General features: G+C 28.7%; 3 protein-coding genes across 8 annotated transcripts in view; 2 read left to right on the top strand and 1 right to left on the bottom strand.

Annotated features, from left to right (window-relative positions):
* Nucleotides 1–2844: 2844 nt before the first annotated feature.
* On the top strand, nucleotides 2845–7114 carry LOC123263047 (probable glutamate--tRNA ligase, mitochondrial). The gene is made up of 6 exons (XM_044725575.1): nucleotides 2845–3211; nucleotides 4619–5478; nucleotides 5548–5708; nucleotides 6513–6670; nucleotides 6735–6892; nucleotides 6958–7114. The coding sequence occupies exons 1-6, from the start codon at nucleotides 3124–3126 to the stop codon at nucleotides 7036–7038; spliced, it is 1506 nt and encodes a 501-aa protein (XP_044581510.1). The 5' UTR covers nucleotides 2845–3123; the 3' UTR covers nucleotides 7039–7114.
* A 960-nt stretch (nucleotides 7115–8074) lies between these two features.
* On the top strand, nucleotides 8075–10485 carry LOC123262780 (prostatic spermine-binding protein-like). Its single transcript, XM_044725194.1, has 3 exons — nucleotides 8075–8105; nucleotides 9714–10121; nucleotides 10463–10485. The coding sequence occupies exons 1-3, from the start codon at nucleotides 8075–8077 to the stop codon at nucleotides 10483–10485; spliced, it is 462 nt and encodes a 153-aa protein (XP_044581129.1).
* LOC123263043 (diacylglycerol kinase eta) overlaps nucleotides 10359–22427 on the bottom strand; it is a 14004-nt gene continuing 1935 nt past the window's right edge. Inside the window, exons 2-15 of one of the 6 annotated variants that reach the window (XM_044725569.1) lie at nucleotides 21036–21246; nucleotides 20749–20977; nucleotides 20539–20669; nucleotides 19405–19573; nucleotides 18953–19055; nucleotides 16939–17264; nucleotides 16129–16845; nucleotides 14836–15203; nucleotides 14346–14511; nucleotides 13025–14282; nucleotides 12371–12688; nucleotides 11758–11853; nucleotides 11553–11687; nucleotides 10359–10881 (exon numbers count right to left, since the gene is read on the bottom strand). In XM_044725569.1, the coding sequence (XP_044581504.1) occupies nucleotides 10579–10881; nucleotides 11553–11687; nucleotides 11758–11853; nucleotides 12371–12688; nucleotides 13025–14282; nucleotides 14346–14511; nucleotides 14836–15203; nucleotides 16129–16845; nucleotides 16939–17264; nucleotides 18953–19055; nucleotides 19405–19573; nucleotides 20539–20669; nucleotides 20749–20977; nucleotides 21036–21246 (4530 nt within the window). In that variant the 3' untranslated portion in view covers nucleotides 10359–10578. Of the gene's footprint in view, nucleotides 10882–11552; nucleotides 11688–11757; nucleotides 11854–12370; nucleotides 12689–13024; nucleotides 14512–14835; nucleotides 15204–16128; nucleotides 16846–16938; nucleotides 17265–18952; nucleotides 19056–19404; nucleotides 19574–20538; nucleotides 20670–20748; nucleotides 20978–21035; nucleotides 21247–22427 lie in introns of all 6 variants that reach the window. The other 5 variants (XM_044725565.1, XM_044725568.1, XM_044725567.1 and 2 more) reach the window with 5 other exon arrangements.

Raw genomic sequence — 22427 nt, 5'->3', positions numbered from 1 at the left:
CAGAGCGTTTTTTTCGAAATTCTCATTTCTTTAAAAGAAAAACATAAAACTGCAATAGTTTTATAATTATGAGTGCAACAAGGATAATACCGTTTCTTACAGTGATTGCGATGCAAAAAAAAAGAGGAGATCGACTGTTAGGTACTTAAACAATATTGAAAAAATAATAATTTTAAACTATTTTTATACAAGCAATAGATAAATAAATTAATCGAAAACTAATGAGATTGAAATAATTTTCAAATAAAAAATAAATTACTACAATCACGCATATTTAGCAATTTTTTGAAAATATTTTTAATTGTAATTTTAAAAGAGTGTAAGTATGTTTAGTTAGAATATGCCTCTCTCGTGTGACTCTACTGTTTTTTTTTTAATTTTTAGGCTAAAAATAAGCATTTTTATGAAATATTTAGAAAAAAAATTTATAGGCCCTTTTAGCTTTAGGTCATAAAATTTTCAAATTCCTAAAGCTAAAAGGTCGCATAATAAGAGACATACGCCCTTTTAGCTTTAGGAAATCGATGCTTCATTTTTAGGCGAAGAATATGTCAACCAGTCGATTGGTGATAAAAAAAAAAAGGCCATTCGGCAGCCGAAATGGAAGTAGATTTCATAATGAATAATAAAAATACTACTAGGGTTGCATACGAAAAAAAAAAAAAAAATAAATTTCTGTCTGATTAAACAACAATGACGTCAAAACGAATGCAAAAGTAAAATTTAATTAAATCTGTCTGAGAAAGTAGGTGATTTTTGGCCTAGACTGACAATGAGGTGTGCAAATTAAAGCTTATTTAATAAGCTTTCAGAAACCATTTATAGAATTTTGATAAGATATCGCGTTCAATTGTAATTGCACGAAAATACGGTAAAAGTGAAAATTTTTGCGATTTTTGAAAATTGTTGAATTGCTATTATTCCTAAACTATTTAATTTGGAGAAATAAATAAGTAGACAAATTGAAGCTTATTAAATAAGCTTTCAAATACAATTTACAGAAATCCGCTAGGATGTCGCGTTCCATTGTTATTGCACGGAAATAAGGTATAAGTGAAAATCTTTTTCGATTTTTGAAAATTTTTGAATTGCTCTCATTTCTAAACTAATCGACAGATTTGGCTCATCTTAGAACTTAACCTCGGAAATCGTCCTAAGAATAAGTATGTTACGTTTTATTGAGATCCGTATATATAGAATTACGAGAGTTAGAGAAGAGACAATGCCGATTATATCGTATATATTAATATATAAACTTTTGAACCATATGCATTTTCTGAATCCGCTTGACGAGCTGAGTCGAAATATAGCAAAATTTTTCAAAAGTTCCGTCATGAGGACCAATGCAATAGTTAGATTTCTATGAAATCTACTAAAAATTATGCGCCCTTTTACCTTTTGGCACGCGATATATTTAAACAATAAAACACACAATTAAAAAATTAAAACATGCAATAACAGTAATATAAAATTTTTCCATTGCACCAAATATCCAAAATACCAAATTTAATAATTTAATTATGTACGTCAAGAGAAACCCTCGCGGTTTCAATAATGCCGTAAAAATACCGTAATTTTTCGGCATTTATGCTCATGCCGTATATTTACCGTTATAGTTCGGTAATAATGCAGTCAAACTATAGTTGTTTTGGCCAGTTTTTATATTGTAGTTATCCAGTATATATACTGCACTTATGCTGTACAGTTACCAAAAATATACTATACAATTACCGCATTAATGCCCAAATTTTACCCAAAAAATTCCAAATAATTACTGTAATAATACAGTAATTTTGCCGAATATTTTCTGACATAATGGAAAATTATTAAAGATTTAGTTTTATTTTTAGTTCACTTCTATATTAGAAATGAATAAAATGAAAAATTTCAAATTTTGCTTTTTATTCTCCATCGCTACTTTGCAATAACAAATACTGTTTTTGAATAAAAAATATGTAGAATATTATTTTTTAATTAGGTATTTAGCGATAATTAATATAAAATAATACATATGTTAAGTAAATATATTCTAATTTTAATTTCAATTTTTAATTTCTCACTTAGAAAATTGCAAATTTTCTAAAATCGAAAAGTTATATTGTTTTACATATATAATTATATTATTTAATTTTAAATATGCTTATCGTAAGATGGACGGTGTGGCTTAATGTATATAGAATAAGCAAAAAAACAATATGGAACAGACCGGGTAGCTCAAATGGTAGAGTAGCCGACATGTCCTCAGGAGGTTCTAGGTTCGAATCCCAGTCCGAGCGTTATTTAATTTGACACCATTTTTTAAATATGGTTTTAATACAGTCATTTTACCGCCTTATTACCGTAAATATGCCGCATTTTCAGCGTAAATGTATCTTATTTTTACGGTAAATGTTCCGTAATTTTTGGATAAAAAAACTGACCAAAACAACCGAAAAAATGCTAAAAAAATACCGCATTAATACTGTATAATTGCGACATTTTTTCGGCATTTACAAAACCGCTAGGGAATCTAATATCTAAAAAAAATTTCTATATTTTTTCAATTATAGTTAGTTGATAATCACATCATTGATATGTCAATTCATGCTGAAAATATTATAGATTAAGTTTTTTAATTAAGGGCTTTATTATAATAATAATTATTATATTATAATAAGTATACTTATTTATATACGAATGTATATATGCAATATATATTTAATTTTTTAATTTTCACGCCATTTTACTTTGTCAACAGTAGATAATGTGAAAAATAATTTTTTCCATTGTTACCATAAAGTTCGAAAAAAAAAAAAAAAATTTGTACAAGCATATTTTGCATCTATTTAGTATAAAAAAAAATTTTCTCCCTCCACTTTCAAGTTTGAGGTCATCAAGAACTGCAATACAGGTTTTTTCAAGTTCAACAAACTGCACTTAACTGCAATTTGATTCGGTGGGCTAGGTTGCGGATCAGATATCAGATCATCAGGAGTTTTTCTAGTCTCAGTCACTGGAGCGCCCTCGTCGATAGACGTGCAACCCTCAGCTCAATAAATTACACTTGCAAAAAGTTCAAACCAACACGTGGTGGATATAGGTAAATAATAAACTTACCAAGGTGAAAATATTGTGATGTAGAATATGTTGAGAGCATTCGCCGTTCAATTTATCCAACAGCGAGGCTACAGCAAACCACTGGTGCGTGTCAGGTTCGCTCCAAGTCCTACAGGTAACTAAAATTATTTTTATTATTATGATGCTGAAATTAGCTGACAATTGTCAATTATTTATTAAAATTATTGTAGCACATGTTTAATAATTTTAAAAATTTTATAAGAAATAAATTATGGCAAAAAAAATAAGAAAAAAAAATTGACATCTAGAAATTTAAAAAAATAAAAAATGCAATTTTTTAAAAATAATTTTTTGGAGCAAATCTTTTTGTTAAATAAAATTACAAAAATTTCTAAGCTAACTTGAATGTCATCAATTTTTTTAATTTTATAAAAAATCAATTTTAATTAAAAAAATCATTCTCAATTTTTTTTTTTTTTCAATTTTCTTAATAATTTTTATAAAATTATAAAAAAATTTGTAATTTCTGTTAAATTAGATATAGTTGGAAAATTCTTGACCTCGAGTTATATTATGCATTTTCATGGTTTCATATCATTCTCATCAATAGTCAATTTACGATGATAAGTATTTTTGCATTCAAAAATTCTTTATCTCTAGATACATAATTAAGAAATGACCTTGTATCTCGTGAACTATTGACATTTTTAAAGATATAAGCTCATCCTGATGTTACACTCATCAAGACCTTTCATTTGAGTACCCACATCAATTTTTCATATATTTATATATATTATATATATGTAAATATGAAAAATATATCAAAAATGCATGTGGGTACGCAAATGAAAGCTCTTGATGAGTACAACATCGGGATGAGCTTATATCTTCATAAATGTCAATAGTTAAGAAAGTACAGTGCAATTTGACATAATTAAGAAACGACCTTGTATCTTGAGAACTATTGATATTTTTAAAGATATAAGCCCACCTTGACATTACACTCATCCAGACCTTTCATTTGAGTATCCACATCAATTTTTCATATATTTTATATATTTATATATATTGTATATATGTATATATGAAAAATATATAAAAAATGCATGTGGGTACTCAAATGAAAGCTCTTGATGAGTGTAACATCAGGATGAGCTTATATCTTTAAGAACGTCAATATTTAAGAAAGTACAAGGCATTTTAAAAAATATCTTGTGAACTATTGACATTTTTAAAGATATAAGCTCATCCTGATGTTACACTCATCAAGACCTTTCATTTGAGTACCCATATCAATTTTTCATATATTTTATATATTTATATATATTATATATATGTATATATGAAAAATATATCAAAAATACATGTGGGTACTCAAATGAAAGCTCTTGATGAGTGTAACATCGGGATGAGCTTATATCTTCATAAATGTCAATAGTTAAGAAAATACAATCCAATTTAACAAGTCATTATTTAATAAAGCAAAATTTTATTTATTTATAGTAGTGACTGCAAGGTTGTTAGTAATTAGTAAAATGATGATGACAATAAAAAATTTCAGGTGATCTTCACTTGGGTGGTCTAAGAACAGCCTTGTACAATTATTTATTCTCTCGCCAGCACAATGGTCACTTTCTGCTGCGAATCGAGGACACTGACCAGACCAGACTGCAACCTGGAGCAATGGAGCGGTTGCGAAACAACTTGATCTGGGCAGGAATAATCCCGGATGAAGATCCAGTGAGAGGAGGACCAACAGGTCCCTATATCCAGTCAAAGCGGCTGGAAATATACCAGGAGTACGTCAGAAAATTGATAGAAAATGGCTCAGCGTACCCTTGCTTCTGCACCGAGCACAGATTGGACCTGCTAAGACGAGAAGCAGTGAAAGCTCGGCTGGTTCCCAAGTACGACAACCGCTGTCGTCACCTGGAGAAAGATGTCGTCAAGGAGAAGCTCAGCAAAGGCGTCGAGCACTGTATCAGGTTCAAGTTGAGTCCAGAGCCTCAAGGATTCAAGGATCTAGTTTACGGAGACTTTGAGCCCACCCAGCAGGAAGCGGACTTTGTGATCATAAAAGCTGACGGGTATCCTACTTACCACTTTGCTAATGTGGTCGATGACCACTTGATGGAGATCTCTCATGTGCTCAGAGGGGTTGAGTGGCTGGTGTCGACCCCCAAGCACTTGGAAATCTATCAGGCCTTTGGATGGACGCCTCCAAACTTTGCTCATCTGCCGCTGATTCTCAATACTGATGGCTCGAAGCTCTCCAAGAGGCAGGGTGATATCAAAGTTGACTTCTACAGGGAACAGGGAATATTTCCGCTGGCTCTGATTAATTATATCACTCATGCTGGAGGTGGCTTTGATAGGGATTCATCGATTTCTTGTTACAGTTATGAGCAATTAATCAAACAGGTAGATACTTTTTTTTTTTTGTTATTTTTTTTTTATACTAGGAACATTAATTTAATTGTTTTTTTTTAGTTTGACATCAATAAAATCAACACCCATTCGTCCAAACTCAATAGAGATACTTTGATGGAATTGAATAAATTAGAGATAGTTAATTTATTGAGTGATAATAATAATACCAAAATTTTAGTGGAAAAAGTACGAAGATTAGTCCTTGAAACTTTTCCTGACAGGTAATTTTTATTATTATATTATTAATGAAAAAAATTTTTAAGTGTCTGATAATTTATATTATTAAGGCTGCATTCGAAAATGCACTATCTCTAGATACATTATGAAGAAATAACCTTGTATCTTGTTAACTATTGACATTTTTAACGATATAAGCTCATTTCAATGTTACATTCATCAAGACCTTTCATTTGAGTACCCACATCAATTTTTCATATATTTATATATATTATATATATATATATGTATATATGAAAAATATATAAAAAATGCATGTGGGTACTCAAATGAAAGCTTTTGATGAGTGTAACATCAGGATCAGCTTATATCTTTGAAAACGTCAATAGTTAAGAAAATACAGTGCAATTTAACAAAAATAATTAAGAAATGACCTTGTATCTTGTTAAATATTGACATTATTAAAGATATAAGCTCATCCCGGCGTTATACTCATCGAGACCGTTCATTTGAGTACCCACATCAATTTTTCATATATTTATATATATATATATTATATACTATATATATGTATATATGAAAAAAATATATAAAAAATGCATGTGGGTACTCAAATGAAAGCTCTTGATGAGTGTAACATCAGGATGAGCTTATATCTTTAAAAACTTTAATAGTTAAGAAAATACAGTGCAATTTAACAAAACTCATTATTTAATAAAGCAAAATTTTTGTTTATTTATATTTCACAAGTCACAGCAGTCACATAGTGACTGCAAGGCTGCTAGTTTCAGTATTCATTTTTATGGGATTTATTTTTTTTATTAATTATAAATAAATAAATTTTACAGACAACATGATGGAAGTCTTCAGTTAGATGATGATCACATTGTAACAATATTAAATTGGGCTGTAAATAGAATTCACACTTTAAAAGATTTAGTCAATAAAGAATTTTCATTTTTGTGGGTGATGCCTCAATCACAAGTTACCACTTCGGAAAATTCTGGTAAGTTAATTTAATTTTTTTTTTTTAAACAATAAATCTAATAATTATTTGTTAATTTTTTCAGAATTAATAAAAGTACTGAGTACAGAGTTAACGCAAGTAGACAATAATGATTTTCATAGGAATAATTTAAAGACTTGTTTAAAGAAATTTTCCACTAGCAATCATCTAGAGTTCCCGAAGCTCATGAAATTGCTCAGAGGTCATCTCAGCGGACTTGAGGTAATTTTACAAGTTATTTTTATTTAATACTATATAAATACTTATAAAATTTAATTTAATTACAGCAAGGCCCAGGCGTAGTTGAAATGATGGAAATTCTAGGAAAAGACAAGACACTTAACCGCTTAAACAAGCACTGTAGGTGATATAAATAAAAAAAGTCCTTTTAATAATAATAATAATGGTAATTATTGAAATAAATATACGTATACACAGTTGAAAGTTGGAAGAATTTCGTTAAAACCTTATGAGAAAATAAAATAAACGAGAGGTAACTTATTATATTATTAATTTAACAATATTTAGACAAAAAGTTATTAATGTGCATGTATGACAATAAACATTACACAGATGTTTTTACATTAGATTAATTATCACAGAATTTAAAAAGTTGACTAATTGTATTGATAAGTTCATCAGTCTAGTGTATAGAATCAGAGGCTAGAGTTCTAAAAATATTTAGATTTATATTGATTAATCTATCTAATCAAATTTTATTTATTATTTTTTTTAAATTTGTGGCCAGACATTCTATCTATTACTTTTTAGTTTTTCAACTTGTTCTTACAATTAAAACTAAATAATTCTTAGACTAACTTTTATTTAAATATTACAATATTGCGTTTATCTTCATACTTTTATTAAATATCTCGAAGTTGTTCGATGAAAATTTAAAAACTAAGTTACATAACAATTTTCAGTGCAATAAATATTTACTAAATTTTAAATCTACGTGATAATAATTGTGATTAAAAATTCAAGTGTTAATTTTTATGTCAATTAACTAGTATTTACATTAACAAGAAAATTATTAATTAATAATAATTAATTGAGAGATTCAAAAGATTGCTTTGATTTTCATCCATCAAGATTTAATTTCACACTGTTTTAATAGAGTAATACACTCAGTCTGAAAAATTTTTTTGGTATTTTTAATCTTATTAGAAAAACATAACACTTAGAAAAATCAACAATCGTCGTAGTTAATAGTATAATAGTAGTAATAATGATAATTTTTTATGAGTGTTACAAAAGGCGAGAGTTATAGATGTTAAGGCTTGTAAAGGCCTGACAAAATTTTATTTTGTAGGCGAAAAATTGTTGGTCGTATTTTAGTTTTTTTTAATAAATAATAATATTTGGGGACAAATTTTGCCCACTAGTTATAAATGATTACTTTCTATGGTAGTTATTTATAATTGTAGTTTTGGAGGTACGAGGCATAGACAAGCTTAGAGTACTAGACGCATTTTTTGACTTTTTATCGATTTTACACTGAGAAAAAAATTGTTTAAAAAAAAAAATATGGCCAATTTTTTGATAATTAATTCATTTTTTTTTTTAGTTAAAATTTATAATAATTTTTTTTCAGCAATAAATTTAATATAAAAAAATTTATTGTACTTAAAAAAAAATTTTTTATAAAAATTTATAAAAAAATTTTTTTTCTTTTAAAATTTATGACAAATTAATTTATTATTAAAAAATTGAAAAAAATTTTTTTTATAGTAATTTATAAAAGATTTTTTTAAACAATAATTTTAAAGTGAAAAAATTTTTCATTTCTTCTAAAATTTTTAATAAATTAATTCATTATTAAAAAATAAAAAAATAAAATTTTTAATAATTTTTTAATAAATAAATAAATAAATAAAATTTTTAACAAATTAATTTATTAAAAAATTTTTTGATAGAAATTTATAAAAAATTTTTTTAAATAATAGATTTAAAGTGAAAAAATTTTTTATTACTTATTCTAAAATTTTTAATAAATTAATTAATTATTAAAAAATTTTTTTCTCAATGTGCTGATAATATATAACTTGAATTATGAATTAACTGTTGATTTAAAATTACTCGTTTAAATTTAATTAATAAAACAACGGTAACAAGTTAATAAAAAGTAATAAATTTACTGGTGTGCTTCCTCGGCTTAATTATTCCGTCTATGACGAAAATAAGGACACTTGAAAATACTAAAGTATATATATTTAATTATTTATTTTTTTTAAGAACAAGTTGTTTTATTTTATTTATTTATTTAATATTATTAATAAGTGTGCAAGTTTAAGGATTTTATTTAAACAAAACCTCCATTCGTTGTTTTTTATTATCAATTATTTCAAAGCCTATTTATTGAGCTATCCATAAATAATAAAGGATATTTTTTTATAAGATTTATAATCCGTAAAATGACGTTTTAAAAAATACTTTTTTTATTTTCTTGCACTTGTAAAAAATTTAAAAGTGGTCTGAAGATTAAGTACTAGTAATATCAACAATATTTTATTAATATTATTTAAATATACCAGTATATATTGAAGGAGTCAATAAAAGAGGAAGCACCAAATTACTTATCAGAAGACATTAATAACAAATCGATTGAAAAGATATTTATAAAAATTAATGAGATCATTAATAGATATTCAATAAATAATTAAGTTAAATTCATTCACGCGAAAGTAACTCCGTTGATTATTATTATTTTTAATAAATAATTAATAATAGTAATACTGTTTGTTTCATACTATAAATTCAGTGGCAATATTTTGAGAGAAAATATTTATTTTTAATAGAAATTAGCTATTTTTTAAGAAGAAATAAATTTTTATAAAATTTTTGTTGTAAAAATATTTTTTAAACAATAAATTTAATATGAAAAAAATTTATTGAGGTAAATATTTATAAGTGGGGTCAACGATTTTAATTTTAATTTTTTTTTTAACGAAATTTCTATTTAAATATAATCATGATCATGAAAAATATCATCACGATCATAATTATTATCATCATGTACATGATTACCATCATCATCATCAAGATCATGATGATTATCATGACCATAATAATTATGATGGTTACGATGATGATTATGATGATGATCATCATAGTAATAATCACGATAATCATAATGATCATGATAGTCATAATGATAATGATGATGTTGATCGCGATAATGGTCATGTTGATCATGATAATGACGACCATGACAATCATGATGACAATGTTGATGATCATGATAACTATGATCATTATCATCAGCATGGCAATGATCATCATAGTCTACATGATCATAATGATCAACATCAAGATCATGATGATGAATATGATAATGATCATGATGATCACGATGATCATGTTGATCATGATGATGACCATGATGATAATAATGACGATCATGATAGTCATAATGACAATGATGATGATCATGATAACCATGATCATCATGGTCCAGATGATCATAATGATCAACATCAAGATCATAATGATGATCATCATCATTATCATCATCATCAACATCATCATTATCATCACGATCATTAAGATATTTTTTTTTAAATACATAAAAAAATGAACAATTAAAAAAAAAAGTTGATTATTACAATTTTAACAACTTTTACAAAAACATAAAAGCAAAATTTTTTTCCAACTTTCAAATTTAATTTTTAAATTGAAATATTAATTTTTTAATATTTTCAATATCACCACCATAAATCTGCCGTAAAAACAAAGAGTAAAAAAAAAATTATGATGATCAATCAATTAATCTATTTTTTTGTCCAAAAATAGTTTTGACCCCAACTCGTAGATAATAACCAAAAAAATAAATTTCTTCTTAAAAAATAACTAATTTATAAAAAAATAAATTTTTTCACTCATCGTATATATAATATATAATTACCACATTAATTATTAAGATCGTTAATAGCTTGGAGTATACGTTTAACGTGACCAATTTTAACGATCCCGAGTTCCTTCAAGTCACGACGTGCGAGACTCAATAATTCCCGGCCCCTAATATCATGAGAAATAAACTGGTCAGTGTACTCGCCGAGTTGAAGGTTCTCCAGCCAGAGACAGACGTCCTGGACCCCCCAGGTAGTAACTTGATCGCGTGCCAGGTGACCGCTGCTGCTGCTGCTGTTGCTGGTCCCCGAGCGCCGGAACTTTAACCAAAACAAACCGCGATGACGGTTCTTCTTATCACCCTGGGGAAAATAAATTTAATCAATTAGCAACCCACCTTTATAAGCTAAATTTTTTTTTTTTTTTTTTTTTTTTTTTTTTTTTTTTTTGAGGTAATCTCTAACACTGACATGCGGTTTAAATCATTTAGTACACGTGGATTATCGGAGCATACAATTGCTAGTCGGGGAAACAATGAATGTTGGGGTTATTGAATAACAACATCCATGCTTATTATCGTGTAATTACTTAAATTGGGGCTCAGTGTAGTAATTGATAATATCGATTGGTCAGGTAATAAATAATTGCTGGGAGTTTATCTATTCACTACAACTACGGTATGATTTATATGAGCTTATTATTACCAGTTTAATTGAATCGAGTACTCAGATAATCCAAATCATAGCATAGAATAATTTATTCAATTAATTACATTAATTATTCATTTTTTTCTGCTATTATTTTTTAATACTCAACTCTTGTGTTTGTGAATTAGTGTTGATATTTTATAAACGATTTTTTTTTCACTTTTAATTAAAGACTATTAATCAATCATGCTGTTGATTTTCTACTTATTTTTTTTTTTTTAATTAAATAAATAAATATATTCACTAACAATCTCATCCGGACATAAAAAGTCAAAAAGATTGAATAAATTTTGTGAGTAACTAAAGAGAAAAATAATAACTTTTACCTGATCTTCCGAGGGGATAATATTTTGGAGGTAGACTAAACCTGTGCCTGCTTCGTCAAACACGCATTTTTTTAATTCTTGCTCCATTGCTGCCAGTGATACTGATAGTTTATTTTCTAAATCCGAGCGCAATTGCTAGGAAATTAAAATTATCATTAATATTTGTATCAAAGTAGTAAGAATGTATTAAAAAAAGAATATTTACCAAATTTTGTCCACTGTCACGAAGTAACTCGCAAGATTCTTCATAAAGTTGTCTTGCACTAGACACTAGCTCAGTAACTAAAGGTCGTAGACTTGGCTGTTGAATAAAATAAATTATTAATGATAATTATAAAAAAAAATGATAATAGTGCCATAAAAATTTTCAAAATTATTATTATTGGTAGCAACCTTATTTTAAATAATTAAAATTTTGCTTTATTAAATAATGACTTTGGTTAAATTGCACTGTACTTTCTTAAATATTGACGTTTTTAAAGATATAAGCTTATCTTGATGTTAAGCTCATCAAGAGCTTTCATTTGAGTACCCACATGCATTTTTCATAATTATATATATATAATATATATAAATATATGAAAAATTGATGTGGGTACTCAAATGAAAGGTCTCGATGAGTACAATGTCAGGAAGAGCTTATATCTTTAAAAATGTCAATAGTTCACAAGATACAAGGTCATTTTTTTATTATTCTGAAGACATTTTTCTTATTCTCTTAACATAGATTTTAGCTCTTAAAAAATCCAATAATAATAATAATAACAACAACAAACTCGAAAATAAAATAAAGCAAAGATAAAAAAACTAAAAAATACCCCTTGAATAATTTTTCCATCCGGATGAACTTTCTCCAAATTAACCGCTGTCCGATCGGCGATTTGATAAAGATCCGGCTCGAAACTCGGATGTGATATAGTGAGTAATTTAACCCATTTAACCAGCGTGGTAATAACTTCAATTAAGCCGAGTAGAATATTAAATTCCTCCTCGTAGAGTTGGATTGGTTTGCTATCACTCAGTGTGTATGATCGTGACTGAACCATGTTATTACTCAGCGAAGATGAAGACTGAGATACGTTGGAGGTATTGTTACGTTGCTTCTCTTCCCAAGTTCTCAGCGAAGTTTCCAGCGCCTATATTAATCATAACCACCATTACCATCACAGTAATTACCACTACTACACGTTAAGAACAAGATGACACTGGATATCATCCCAGATTATACTCAGTGATATCTGTGGTGAAAAAAATTTTCAGATAGTAGCTAGAAAAATCCAGATTATACTGCGTGATATCTGGATTATTCTCATTATAATCTGGATTATACTCATTGATATCTGGATTATACTCATTCTAATCTGGATTATACTGGCTACTATTTGAAATTTTTTTTCACTCATTATAATCTGGGATGATATCCAGTGTCATCTTGTTTTTTCCGTGTACTATTTAACTAAAAAAAAACCTACCCTATTTCGATAAAGCATTTGCATGCGATTTTTATGAATAATTCTAATAATCCCCGGCGGTTGTATCCAAGCTTCTCCATCGACCTGAATAGGAACGCCCTCTTCCCCGAGAATATTAATCTGAATCGTCTGGCACTGAGCAATTCTATGATGCTGAAGATTAATCAGCCTCGAAGCGGCCATTTGTACGGACCCAAATACCGCCACAACCTCAAGAATCCTATCATCAAACGACGGAGCAAGAAACAAGTCGCCCTCCTTAGTACCTCCCCAAAAATTGGTTCCTCCCATGAAGCTGGGAATGTTCAAGACCACAATACCCTGAAGCGAGGGTAAAGGAATCCTCTGTCCATCACATTCTAGTTGAACCCTCTGCTCAAGATTCTTGTAAGTCTTCTGTAGCCACTGCTTGGACCCGAGCACTCCATACCACATATAATTCTTCGCCCTGGACCTGCACTTTTCCGGATGCTCTTCTCGCTTGTGGTGAAAGTCCAGGCTGATCTTGGCATCAATCCCAATTCCAAAATAATTATTCATAACACACCTTTCAAAGTAGCCCTCCATCAGAGTCTCATCCGGGTCCATTAGCGGCGACACAGCAGCACACAGCGCGTCTGCATTTGCCAGCAAAGCCTGGCTGATGAATCCAGCTCCGCCGCCGATGTTCGGCCACATTGGAAGTCTGACTAGTGGATTTATTATCGGGAGTTTTTTGACCTCCTCGGTCCGGTCGATCGACTTGGCTCGGTCGTGTCTTAGACTGATGTTAGACCCGCCGAGTTTTGAAGCAGTTGCTGCTAAAGAGACCACCTCGGAAGGCTTTAGAAGACTTCCGCAGCTTATCCTTCTAGTAGCTTGAGGCGAGAAGCCTAGCTCTGGTGGTTCCACGCTCAGTTTTTCCATACTGCCTTTGTTAAGTCGCCTGAAGCCGAATTTATTGTCCTGGTCAGGACTAGGACAAGGACTAGGACTGTCAATTGACATAGAAGGACTCGGAGGGTCTACGATCACGTTTATCTCTGGGGGGAAGTTTATTTTTTCGATTGTGTCTGAGGTGACTGTGAAGCAGCAGACTGGACTCAGCAGGTCTGTCTTCTGACCAGAGTCCATATTGTCGACTGTAATTGTTGGTAAGGGAGCAGCACGCTTGGAGATTTCGTCAGGTGAAGTGTCTTTCAGGAGAGATGACATGTACCGTGATGGTCGCTTGAAGGACTTTCTTGCTATGTCGCTTCCGTCGACAAACTGGGCGAGACTGCAATATTTTTTCGGTCGGTCAGTTTGATCTGTTTCAACACACTCACGGACTGAGTCATACTTTTCACCGAGCATTGTGCTCATCAAATCCTGGCCAAGAGAGCTAAGGTCGTCGATCATGCTCTCGGAGTTTTGGAGGTCGGAGTTTTCCGGAGAGTCGATGTGGCCGATCTCGGAGTAGTTTTCGGACTGCTTTGTGGAGTCGAGGATGTCGCTGTCTGCATGACCTGAAAAGTGTTAGATAAATCATCCATATTTTTGTAATGTGTTTATGTTAGATAGACGGTGTAATTAGCAATTTGTCTTACTCCTTATTTTTTAGAGGGTGATTTTTTAACATTTTGATGTATTAATAATCCAATTATAAATTATTTGACTGATTCAAACCTAAATATTATATCTCTATTAGATATTAATGATAATAAATTTTGAACTTATTTTTTTCGTACAAATGCAAGATTCTCTAAAATAGAGTTAGACAATTTGCTAAATAGAACGTCGAGATGTTTCATTTAATGTTCTAATGAGGAGTCATTGACTATTGGTCGTACCGATTTCGCTTTCACTGTGTTTTATAGTGTAACTTTTAGAGTCTAAGGTCTCGGATACCAGACTGTCGGTGCTGACGATACTGTTGCTGCAGCTACTTCGGGACACGTGAGTTCTTACGTCGTAGTCAGTGCGGTGGACAAACGCGCTGGATATATTTATGTCCGAGTCTGACGGAGATATTAATGCGTCTTGGATGGTGGTGTCGTCTGACTTTGAGCTGGTGTCTAATGTCGTGCTTGTTACTGTTACTTGAATATCCGTGGGAGTGTCTACCTGAGTTGTTGAGGTCAATTCAGAGCACTGGAGCTCGTTTAATACTGCTGCTGCTTTTTGGAGGGTTGAATTGTCAGCAGGAAAATTTAGAGATCTAAAAAATTTTTATTAATTGTAATAAGTAGCAAGTTGTGAAATATAAATTAATAAAATTTTGGTAAATTGAACTGTAATTTTTTAAATATTGACGTTTTTAAAAATATAAGCTTATCCCGGTGTTAGGCTCATCAATAGCTTTTATTTGAGTACCCACATAAATTTTTCATATATTTATATATATTATATATATATATGTATATATGAAAAATATATCAAAAATGCATGTGAGTACTTAAAAGAAAGGTCTTAATAAGTGTAACATCGGGGTGAGCTTATATCTTTAAAAATGTCAATAGTTTAAAAGATATTTGTTACTTTCTTAACTATCGACGTTTTTAAAGATATAAGCTCATCTCGATGTTACACTCATCAAGAGCTTTCATTTGAGTACCCACATGCATTTTTGATATATTTTTCATATATACATATATTTATAATATATATATAAATATACAAAATATATGAAAAATTGATGTGGGTATTCAAATGAAAGGTCTCGATGAGTGTAACATCAGGATAAGCTTATATCTTTAAAAATGTCAATAGTTCACAAGATACAAGCTTAGTTCTTAATTATTGATATTTTTAAAGATATAAGCTCATCCCGATGTTACACTCATCGAGACCTTTCATTTGAGTACCCACTTGCATTTTTGATACATTTTTCAAATATACATATATATATATATATAGTATATATAAATATATAAAATATATGAAAAATTGATGTGGGTACTCAAATGAAAGGTCTCAATGAGCCTAACACCGGGATGAGCTTATATCTTTAAAAATGTCAATATTTCACAAAATACAAGGTCATTTTTAAATTATGACACAAAATTTTATTCTCTTAATAATATAGATAATCTTGACTTAAAATTTACTATTATTATTTTATAAATAAAAAAAAATTCAATTACTCTTTAGGAATATTAGAACTATTCCTCCGACTATCAGCAAATCCATCTGGAGCAGGCAGTGTAAGCAACTCATCAACCTGAGAATCTCGTCTTAAATCGGGCATCGGACTGAGAGAAACTAAATTGGGAGTCGGGCTGGGACACGAAGACACATCAAAGGAACTGGCTGAGGACACAATAATAGATGCATTGCTCTCAGAAGGCTTGAGAGTATTACTGTTAATATTGATCGATTTATCTTGACAAGTATTCCACGAATTGGAAGCTTGATCGTAGTCCTTGGAGTTGATAGCTAAATTTGATAGTTTATTCGTTAGCTTTCCAGATGAATTTTTTTGTTTGTCAATAACAAGCTCGGTTTGCTCAACGAGCTGCCTAATAGCTCGCTTCAAGCTATTCGCCCGTGCCATCACCGCATCTCTTTCACCGGGATTTCTATTTTTACGCACTCGTTTCAGGTTTGTTATATCTTTTTCTGGCTTTTCTAGGACTCCCTTTTCCAGGTTCTTCGTGTTAATAGACAGATTATCACCGGGGATAAACTTTCCGTCGTCCTGGGCCATTTCTACTAAATTATCATCGTAATTAAGTGTCTGGAGCAGGGAATCCAATTTCTCTTCGAGAACCGCGCACTTGTTCTCGAGTATTTCATCTCCGATATGGAAACTCGCTTCCAATATACGCGAGGCAAACTCTTTTATTGTTTCACAAAGCACTCTGGAAAATAAAGTATTGATTTTAAATGAAATTAATTCAACCATCAAAGTTATTATTAAATACTAAATAATAAAAATAAAATAATAAATTTACTTAGCACTCGAAAAAATAATTGTGCTCTGATCAGCGTGTAAAATATTGGTAATATGAAATGTCACATTATCCTCGTACTGTTGAACCATCGACAAATTTAAATTCAAATCAGAGCCTTGGCTTGGAGATAATTTTGGACATGACAGCGAAATATTACGTTCAAATGTCATAATACTCCAGCGATCGAGCATTTTAGTTCCTGCCTTCTCGTACTTTTCCAATAATTGCGGTAGATGAGTATCGTCGTCACAGGACGCGCCCCATCCAAGCACCCGGGCAAGATCATTTCCGGTTCCCAATGGTAATACTCCAACTTGGCATTGCTTCTAATAAAATAATAAATCAATTATCATTATCACTTTTAGTTTTTTTTATTCTTATATTTTTAGTACATTTATTTTAAAAACTCCAACTCGACAAAGCTGAGACAGAAAATACACATGGTTCAAAAGTTTATATATATAAACTTGTAGAGAAAATAATCATAACTAGCAACCTTGCAGTCACTATGTGACTTGTAAACTATAAATAGATAAAAATTTTGGTTTATTAAATAATGACTTTTGTTAAATTGGACTGTATTTTCTTAAATATTGACGTTTTTAAAGATATAAGCTCATCTTGATGTTACACTCATCAAGAGCTCTCATTTGAGTACCCACATGCATTTTTGATATATTTTTCATATATACATATATATAATATATATAAATATATGGAAAATTGATGTGGGTACTCAAATGAAAGATCTCGATGAGTGTAATGTCAGGGTGAGCTTGTATTTTTAAAAATGTCAATATTTCACAAGATACAAGAGCATTTCTTATTTATGTTAAATTACTTTTATCTTGTGAAATATTGAAATTTTTAAAGATATATGCTCATGCCGATGTTACACTCATCAAGAGCTTTCATTTGAGTACCCACATGTATTTTTGATATATTTTTCATATATACATATATATAATATATATAAATATATGAAAAATTGATGTGGGTATTTAAATGAAAGGTCTCGATGAGTATAATGTCGAAGTGAGCTTATATCTTTAAAAATGTCAATAGTTCACAAGATATTTGTTAAAATGCCCTGTACTTTCTTAAATATTGACGTTCAAATGAAAGCTTTTGATGAGTGTAACATCAAGATGAGCTTATATCTTTAAAAATGTCAATATTTCACAAGATACAAGGTCATTTTTTAATTATGTATTTAGAGATTTTATCATATAAATACACTGGCCACAAAAATTTTTTTATTCTCTTAATAATAGAGATAATTAATAACAAAGTTACTTTTTAATAATTTTTTTGTCTAGGAAATAATTGGCGACCAAAGATATAAGACTAAAAAAAATAAGATGAAAATAAATGTGCCATTGTAATAATTAAAATAATAATAACAATAATGTTTTATAAAAAGACTTATATTAAACATAAAAGGAAATCTACTTCGATTCCGGCTGTTTTATTTTTATTTTTATTTTTATTAATATAAATAATATGTATCGGAAAATTTTATAAATACATCAGAGTAGTTTTTTCTAGCTAATAAATTCCATGCATTGAAAACATAGCGACGCTCTCGGTTAAGGGTTTTCCCGAGAGCGTCCAAACGATCTATAAAATGCGGAGAATTGAGTAAAAAAAGAAAAAAAAGAAGATATATATATCAATAAGCTGGTTGTTAAAAAGCTCGTAAAAAGCTTACATAATTTAATATCGTCGTTTATCGCATTTAAAATATTTAGTTGCCAGTTAAATGTCAGTTTAAAATAGCCGGTTACGTCATTCGTCAGTTAAAAACGGGCATTAGTGATCATTAAAAACAGAGAAGGTGATGATGAGAAATAAAAAGAGCTTTAATCACCATTAGCTTTTAAATAATTATTTAGTGTGCTGATAAATAGTTGATAGATAAGAAGAGACTGACAGACTAGTTAACAAGATACTCGAGTTTAATTAATTAAATTAGGTGGTATAAATAACCCGTGCAGTTACTATTATTACTCACGTGCATTCCTAACCGATCGATCTCCGAGAGGACCCAACCGACAGACCCATCTCCACTGCAGACCAGAATCCGGAAGGGGTCGAAATGTCGGAACAATCGAAGCCTGTTTGTTTTACATTTTCATTTTTATTTTTGGATATTTTTAACAAAATTTAAAACTTATTTTTATCGCGTAATCCCTAGAAAGCTCAGGTGCTTTTATTTTATAGATTTGGTGTTATAATTTTATTTTTAGTTTGTAATTTTAATTAATAAAAATGTTAGCCGACATTTAAAAAATTTTAGGTTTTTTTTAATGAAAAAGTTATTAAAAAAATTTTCATTTGTAAAAAACTTGAAAAACTGTAAGTGAAATTTTTTTTTGTACTCATTTAATTATTGAAAAAAAATTAAAAAATTAAAAACATCGGCTAACTTTAATATTATTTTAATTAAGAATAAATTATATTTACCCAGGTCCAGGACCACCTTTTATAAGATCAAATACTTGAGCTGGATTTAATAACTGTTTGAATCTTTTCAGAAATTTAATACCCTGGTTGTCACCAGATTTACTATTTACAAATACTAACAGTGGACTACATCCGACAGGCCTGACAGCTTCCCATGCTTCGTCACTTCCTATTAAATTTTTAAATATTTATTAATAAAAAATTAAAATATTTATTTTAAATTATTTTTTCAAACAGACTTTAATTTTTTCATATTTATTTATTAAATAAATAAATCAATTATAAAAATGTAAATAATTTTTAATGGCATAAAAGTTAACAGTCACTTTATCATTTTTTAACAAATAGATTTTTTTTAAAAAATTGCATTTTTTATTTTTAAAAATTTTTGCATGTAAATTTTTTTTTCCATAATTTATTTGTTAAAAAAAATTATCAAATATCTGTTAAATATATGACATTAAAATTAGCAGTCACTTAATCATTTTTTTATTTTTTTTAACAAAGATTTTTTCAAAAAAATTATTTTTAAAAAATTGCATTTTTAATTTTTTAAAATTTCTACATGTCAATTTTTTTTAACAAATAGATTTATTCAAAAAAATTATTTTTAAAAAATTACATTTTTTATTTTTTAAAATTTCTACAAGTCAATTTTTTTTGCCATAATTTAGTTATTAAAAAAATTCTAAAAATGATCAAACATCTGCCAAATTAATTTTCATAAATTTATGACATTAAAGTTAGCAGTCACTTAATTATTTTTTAATTTTTTTTAACAATTAGATTTTTTCCAATTATTTTGAAAAAATTGCATTTTTTATTTTTTAAAATTTCTGCATCTCAATTTTTTTTTTCATAAACTATTACTAAACATTCTACACATGAAAATGTAACATATTGTTGTAAATTGCCGAGGGCGTTTCTTTACAAATAAATAATTTATTTGTTAAAAAAAAAAAAATATCAAATATCTGCTAAATTAATTTTCATAAATTTTTAAATTAAGTATCATTGAAAAATTTTAAATATTAGAATAAAAAAATATTTTTCCTTAATTAATATCAACCAGAAAAAAAGTCTGTTTTAAAAAAACTATTAATAATAATTAAAAATATCTTATTAATTGATTACCTATACTATGCAATGCTATGGGAGGAACTACGCTTAACTTAGCAGGTCCAAGAGGACATACATAACTAATTAATGGTCTACATGCCGTATGAACAGTAACTCTACACCACAAGCATCTCCAATCTTGAAGCCTGTCGATTATTATAATTATTATCTAAAAAGAAAGTCAAAAAAAGTCGGAAAATTATCGAGAAAAAGCAGAAGAATTACCTCAAAACAGAGCCCGAAGTCTTGTCACAGACAGCGCACTTGGAGGAGACGGGCAAGTTGCCCTCCAGCCACTGATGAGGCATCTGGATGTTCCCATCCTGGTCTTCAATAATGTCCTTCCCGATAGACGAGAGGGTGGTCCATTTGCAGTTATTTATTGCTTTTTGACAGCATCTCTTGTGTACTTTGTACTTGCACACCTCGCAGCTCAGCCCGTGGGACGTTACTCCTGGTGATCATCATTTTTATCAATCAAAGAAGAAAATAAAATGACTAAATATCAGTACCGTAGAGAGCATCCCGACAGACGTTGCAGTATGTTGGTCTGGCATGGCTTGTAGCATACCACTGGTGATCTCCACCTAGGAAATCACTTGCTCCAGGCTCGCTGGGTGCTCGACAGTCGCCAGCACTTCTTATTCCGTTCAGCCACTCCTCCATTTCTGAATTTCTGGGATTGCTCTCACGACAAAATACCAGACGAAGAGGTGTCACTACCTAGCGAATAAAATATTTTTATTTTAATTAAAAAATACTTGACCTTTTTTGTGACATTAAAGTTAGCAGTCACTTGACAATTTTTTTATTTTATTTAATTAAACAATTTTTTCCACAAAATTATTTTTAAAAATATGGCAATTAAGTTAGCTGACATTTAAAAATTTTTAGAATTTTTTTTTATTGAAAAAATTATTAAAAAAAAATTTTATTTGTTAAAAAACTGGAAAAACTGTTAGTGTAATTTTTTAAAAATATTTTTTTGCTCTGATTTAATTATTAAAAAAAAAATTACATTAAAGTTAGCAGTCACTTGATTATTTTTTAATTTTATTTAACAAAAAAATTATTTTAAAAAAATTGCATTTTTAATTTTTTTAAATTTCTAAATGTCAATTTTTTGATTTTCATTTTTTTAGTCATAATTTATTTGTTACAAAAATTCTTAAAATTATTAAATATCTACCAAGTTAAAAACGTCGGCTAACTTTAGTATTATTTTTTTTTTTTTTTAATTAAATTACAAATAAAAAGATATTTCTAAAAAATTGCAATTGTAGTTTTTCAAGTTTTTTACATGTAAAATTTTTTTTTTATTGTTTAATTAACATTTTTTCAATAAAAAATTTTAAAATGTCAACTAACCGTATTTTCATAAAAAATTGCATTTTTAATTACTAAAAAATTTCTACAAGTTAACTTTTTTTTCTAATTTATTTGTTAAAAAATTATTAAAAATACGGTAAATTAATTTTCATACCTTTTTTTTATTTTATTCGAATAAATTATTTTTAAACAATATTATTGTGTTTTTTTTTTAATTTTTAGAAGTGGAATTTTTTATGATATTGAAGTAAGCTGTCAGCTGTCAATTTTAAAAACTTTTACAATAAATAAAATGCTTCTAAAAATTTTTATTAATTTTCACTAGTGGAATTTTTGTATAATAATAATTAAATAAATTGCTTTAAAATGACGAAAAAAATTTTTCAACATCTGTCATTATTTTTTCCTATAATTTATTTATTATTAAAAACCTGTCAAATGACATATTATATTTACCAAAAATATTTAAAAACCTGTCAAATATAAATTTGTAAATAATTATTAACTTTATTAGCAAAAAATAAAACCTAACCTTTTAAAAGAAAATAATTATTTTATTAAAACAAAAATCTAAT

Source organism: Cotesia glomerata, linkage group LG4 (genome assembly GCF_020080835.1).
Source record: "Cotesia glomerata isolate CgM1 linkage group LG4, MPM_Cglom_v2.3, whole genome shotgun sequence".
Classification (NCBI taxonomy): domain Eukaryota; kingdom Metazoa; phylum Arthropoda; class Insecta; order Hymenoptera; family Braconidae; genus Cotesia; species Cotesia glomerata.
This window is presented reverse-complemented; position numbering and strand designations above follow the sequence as displayed.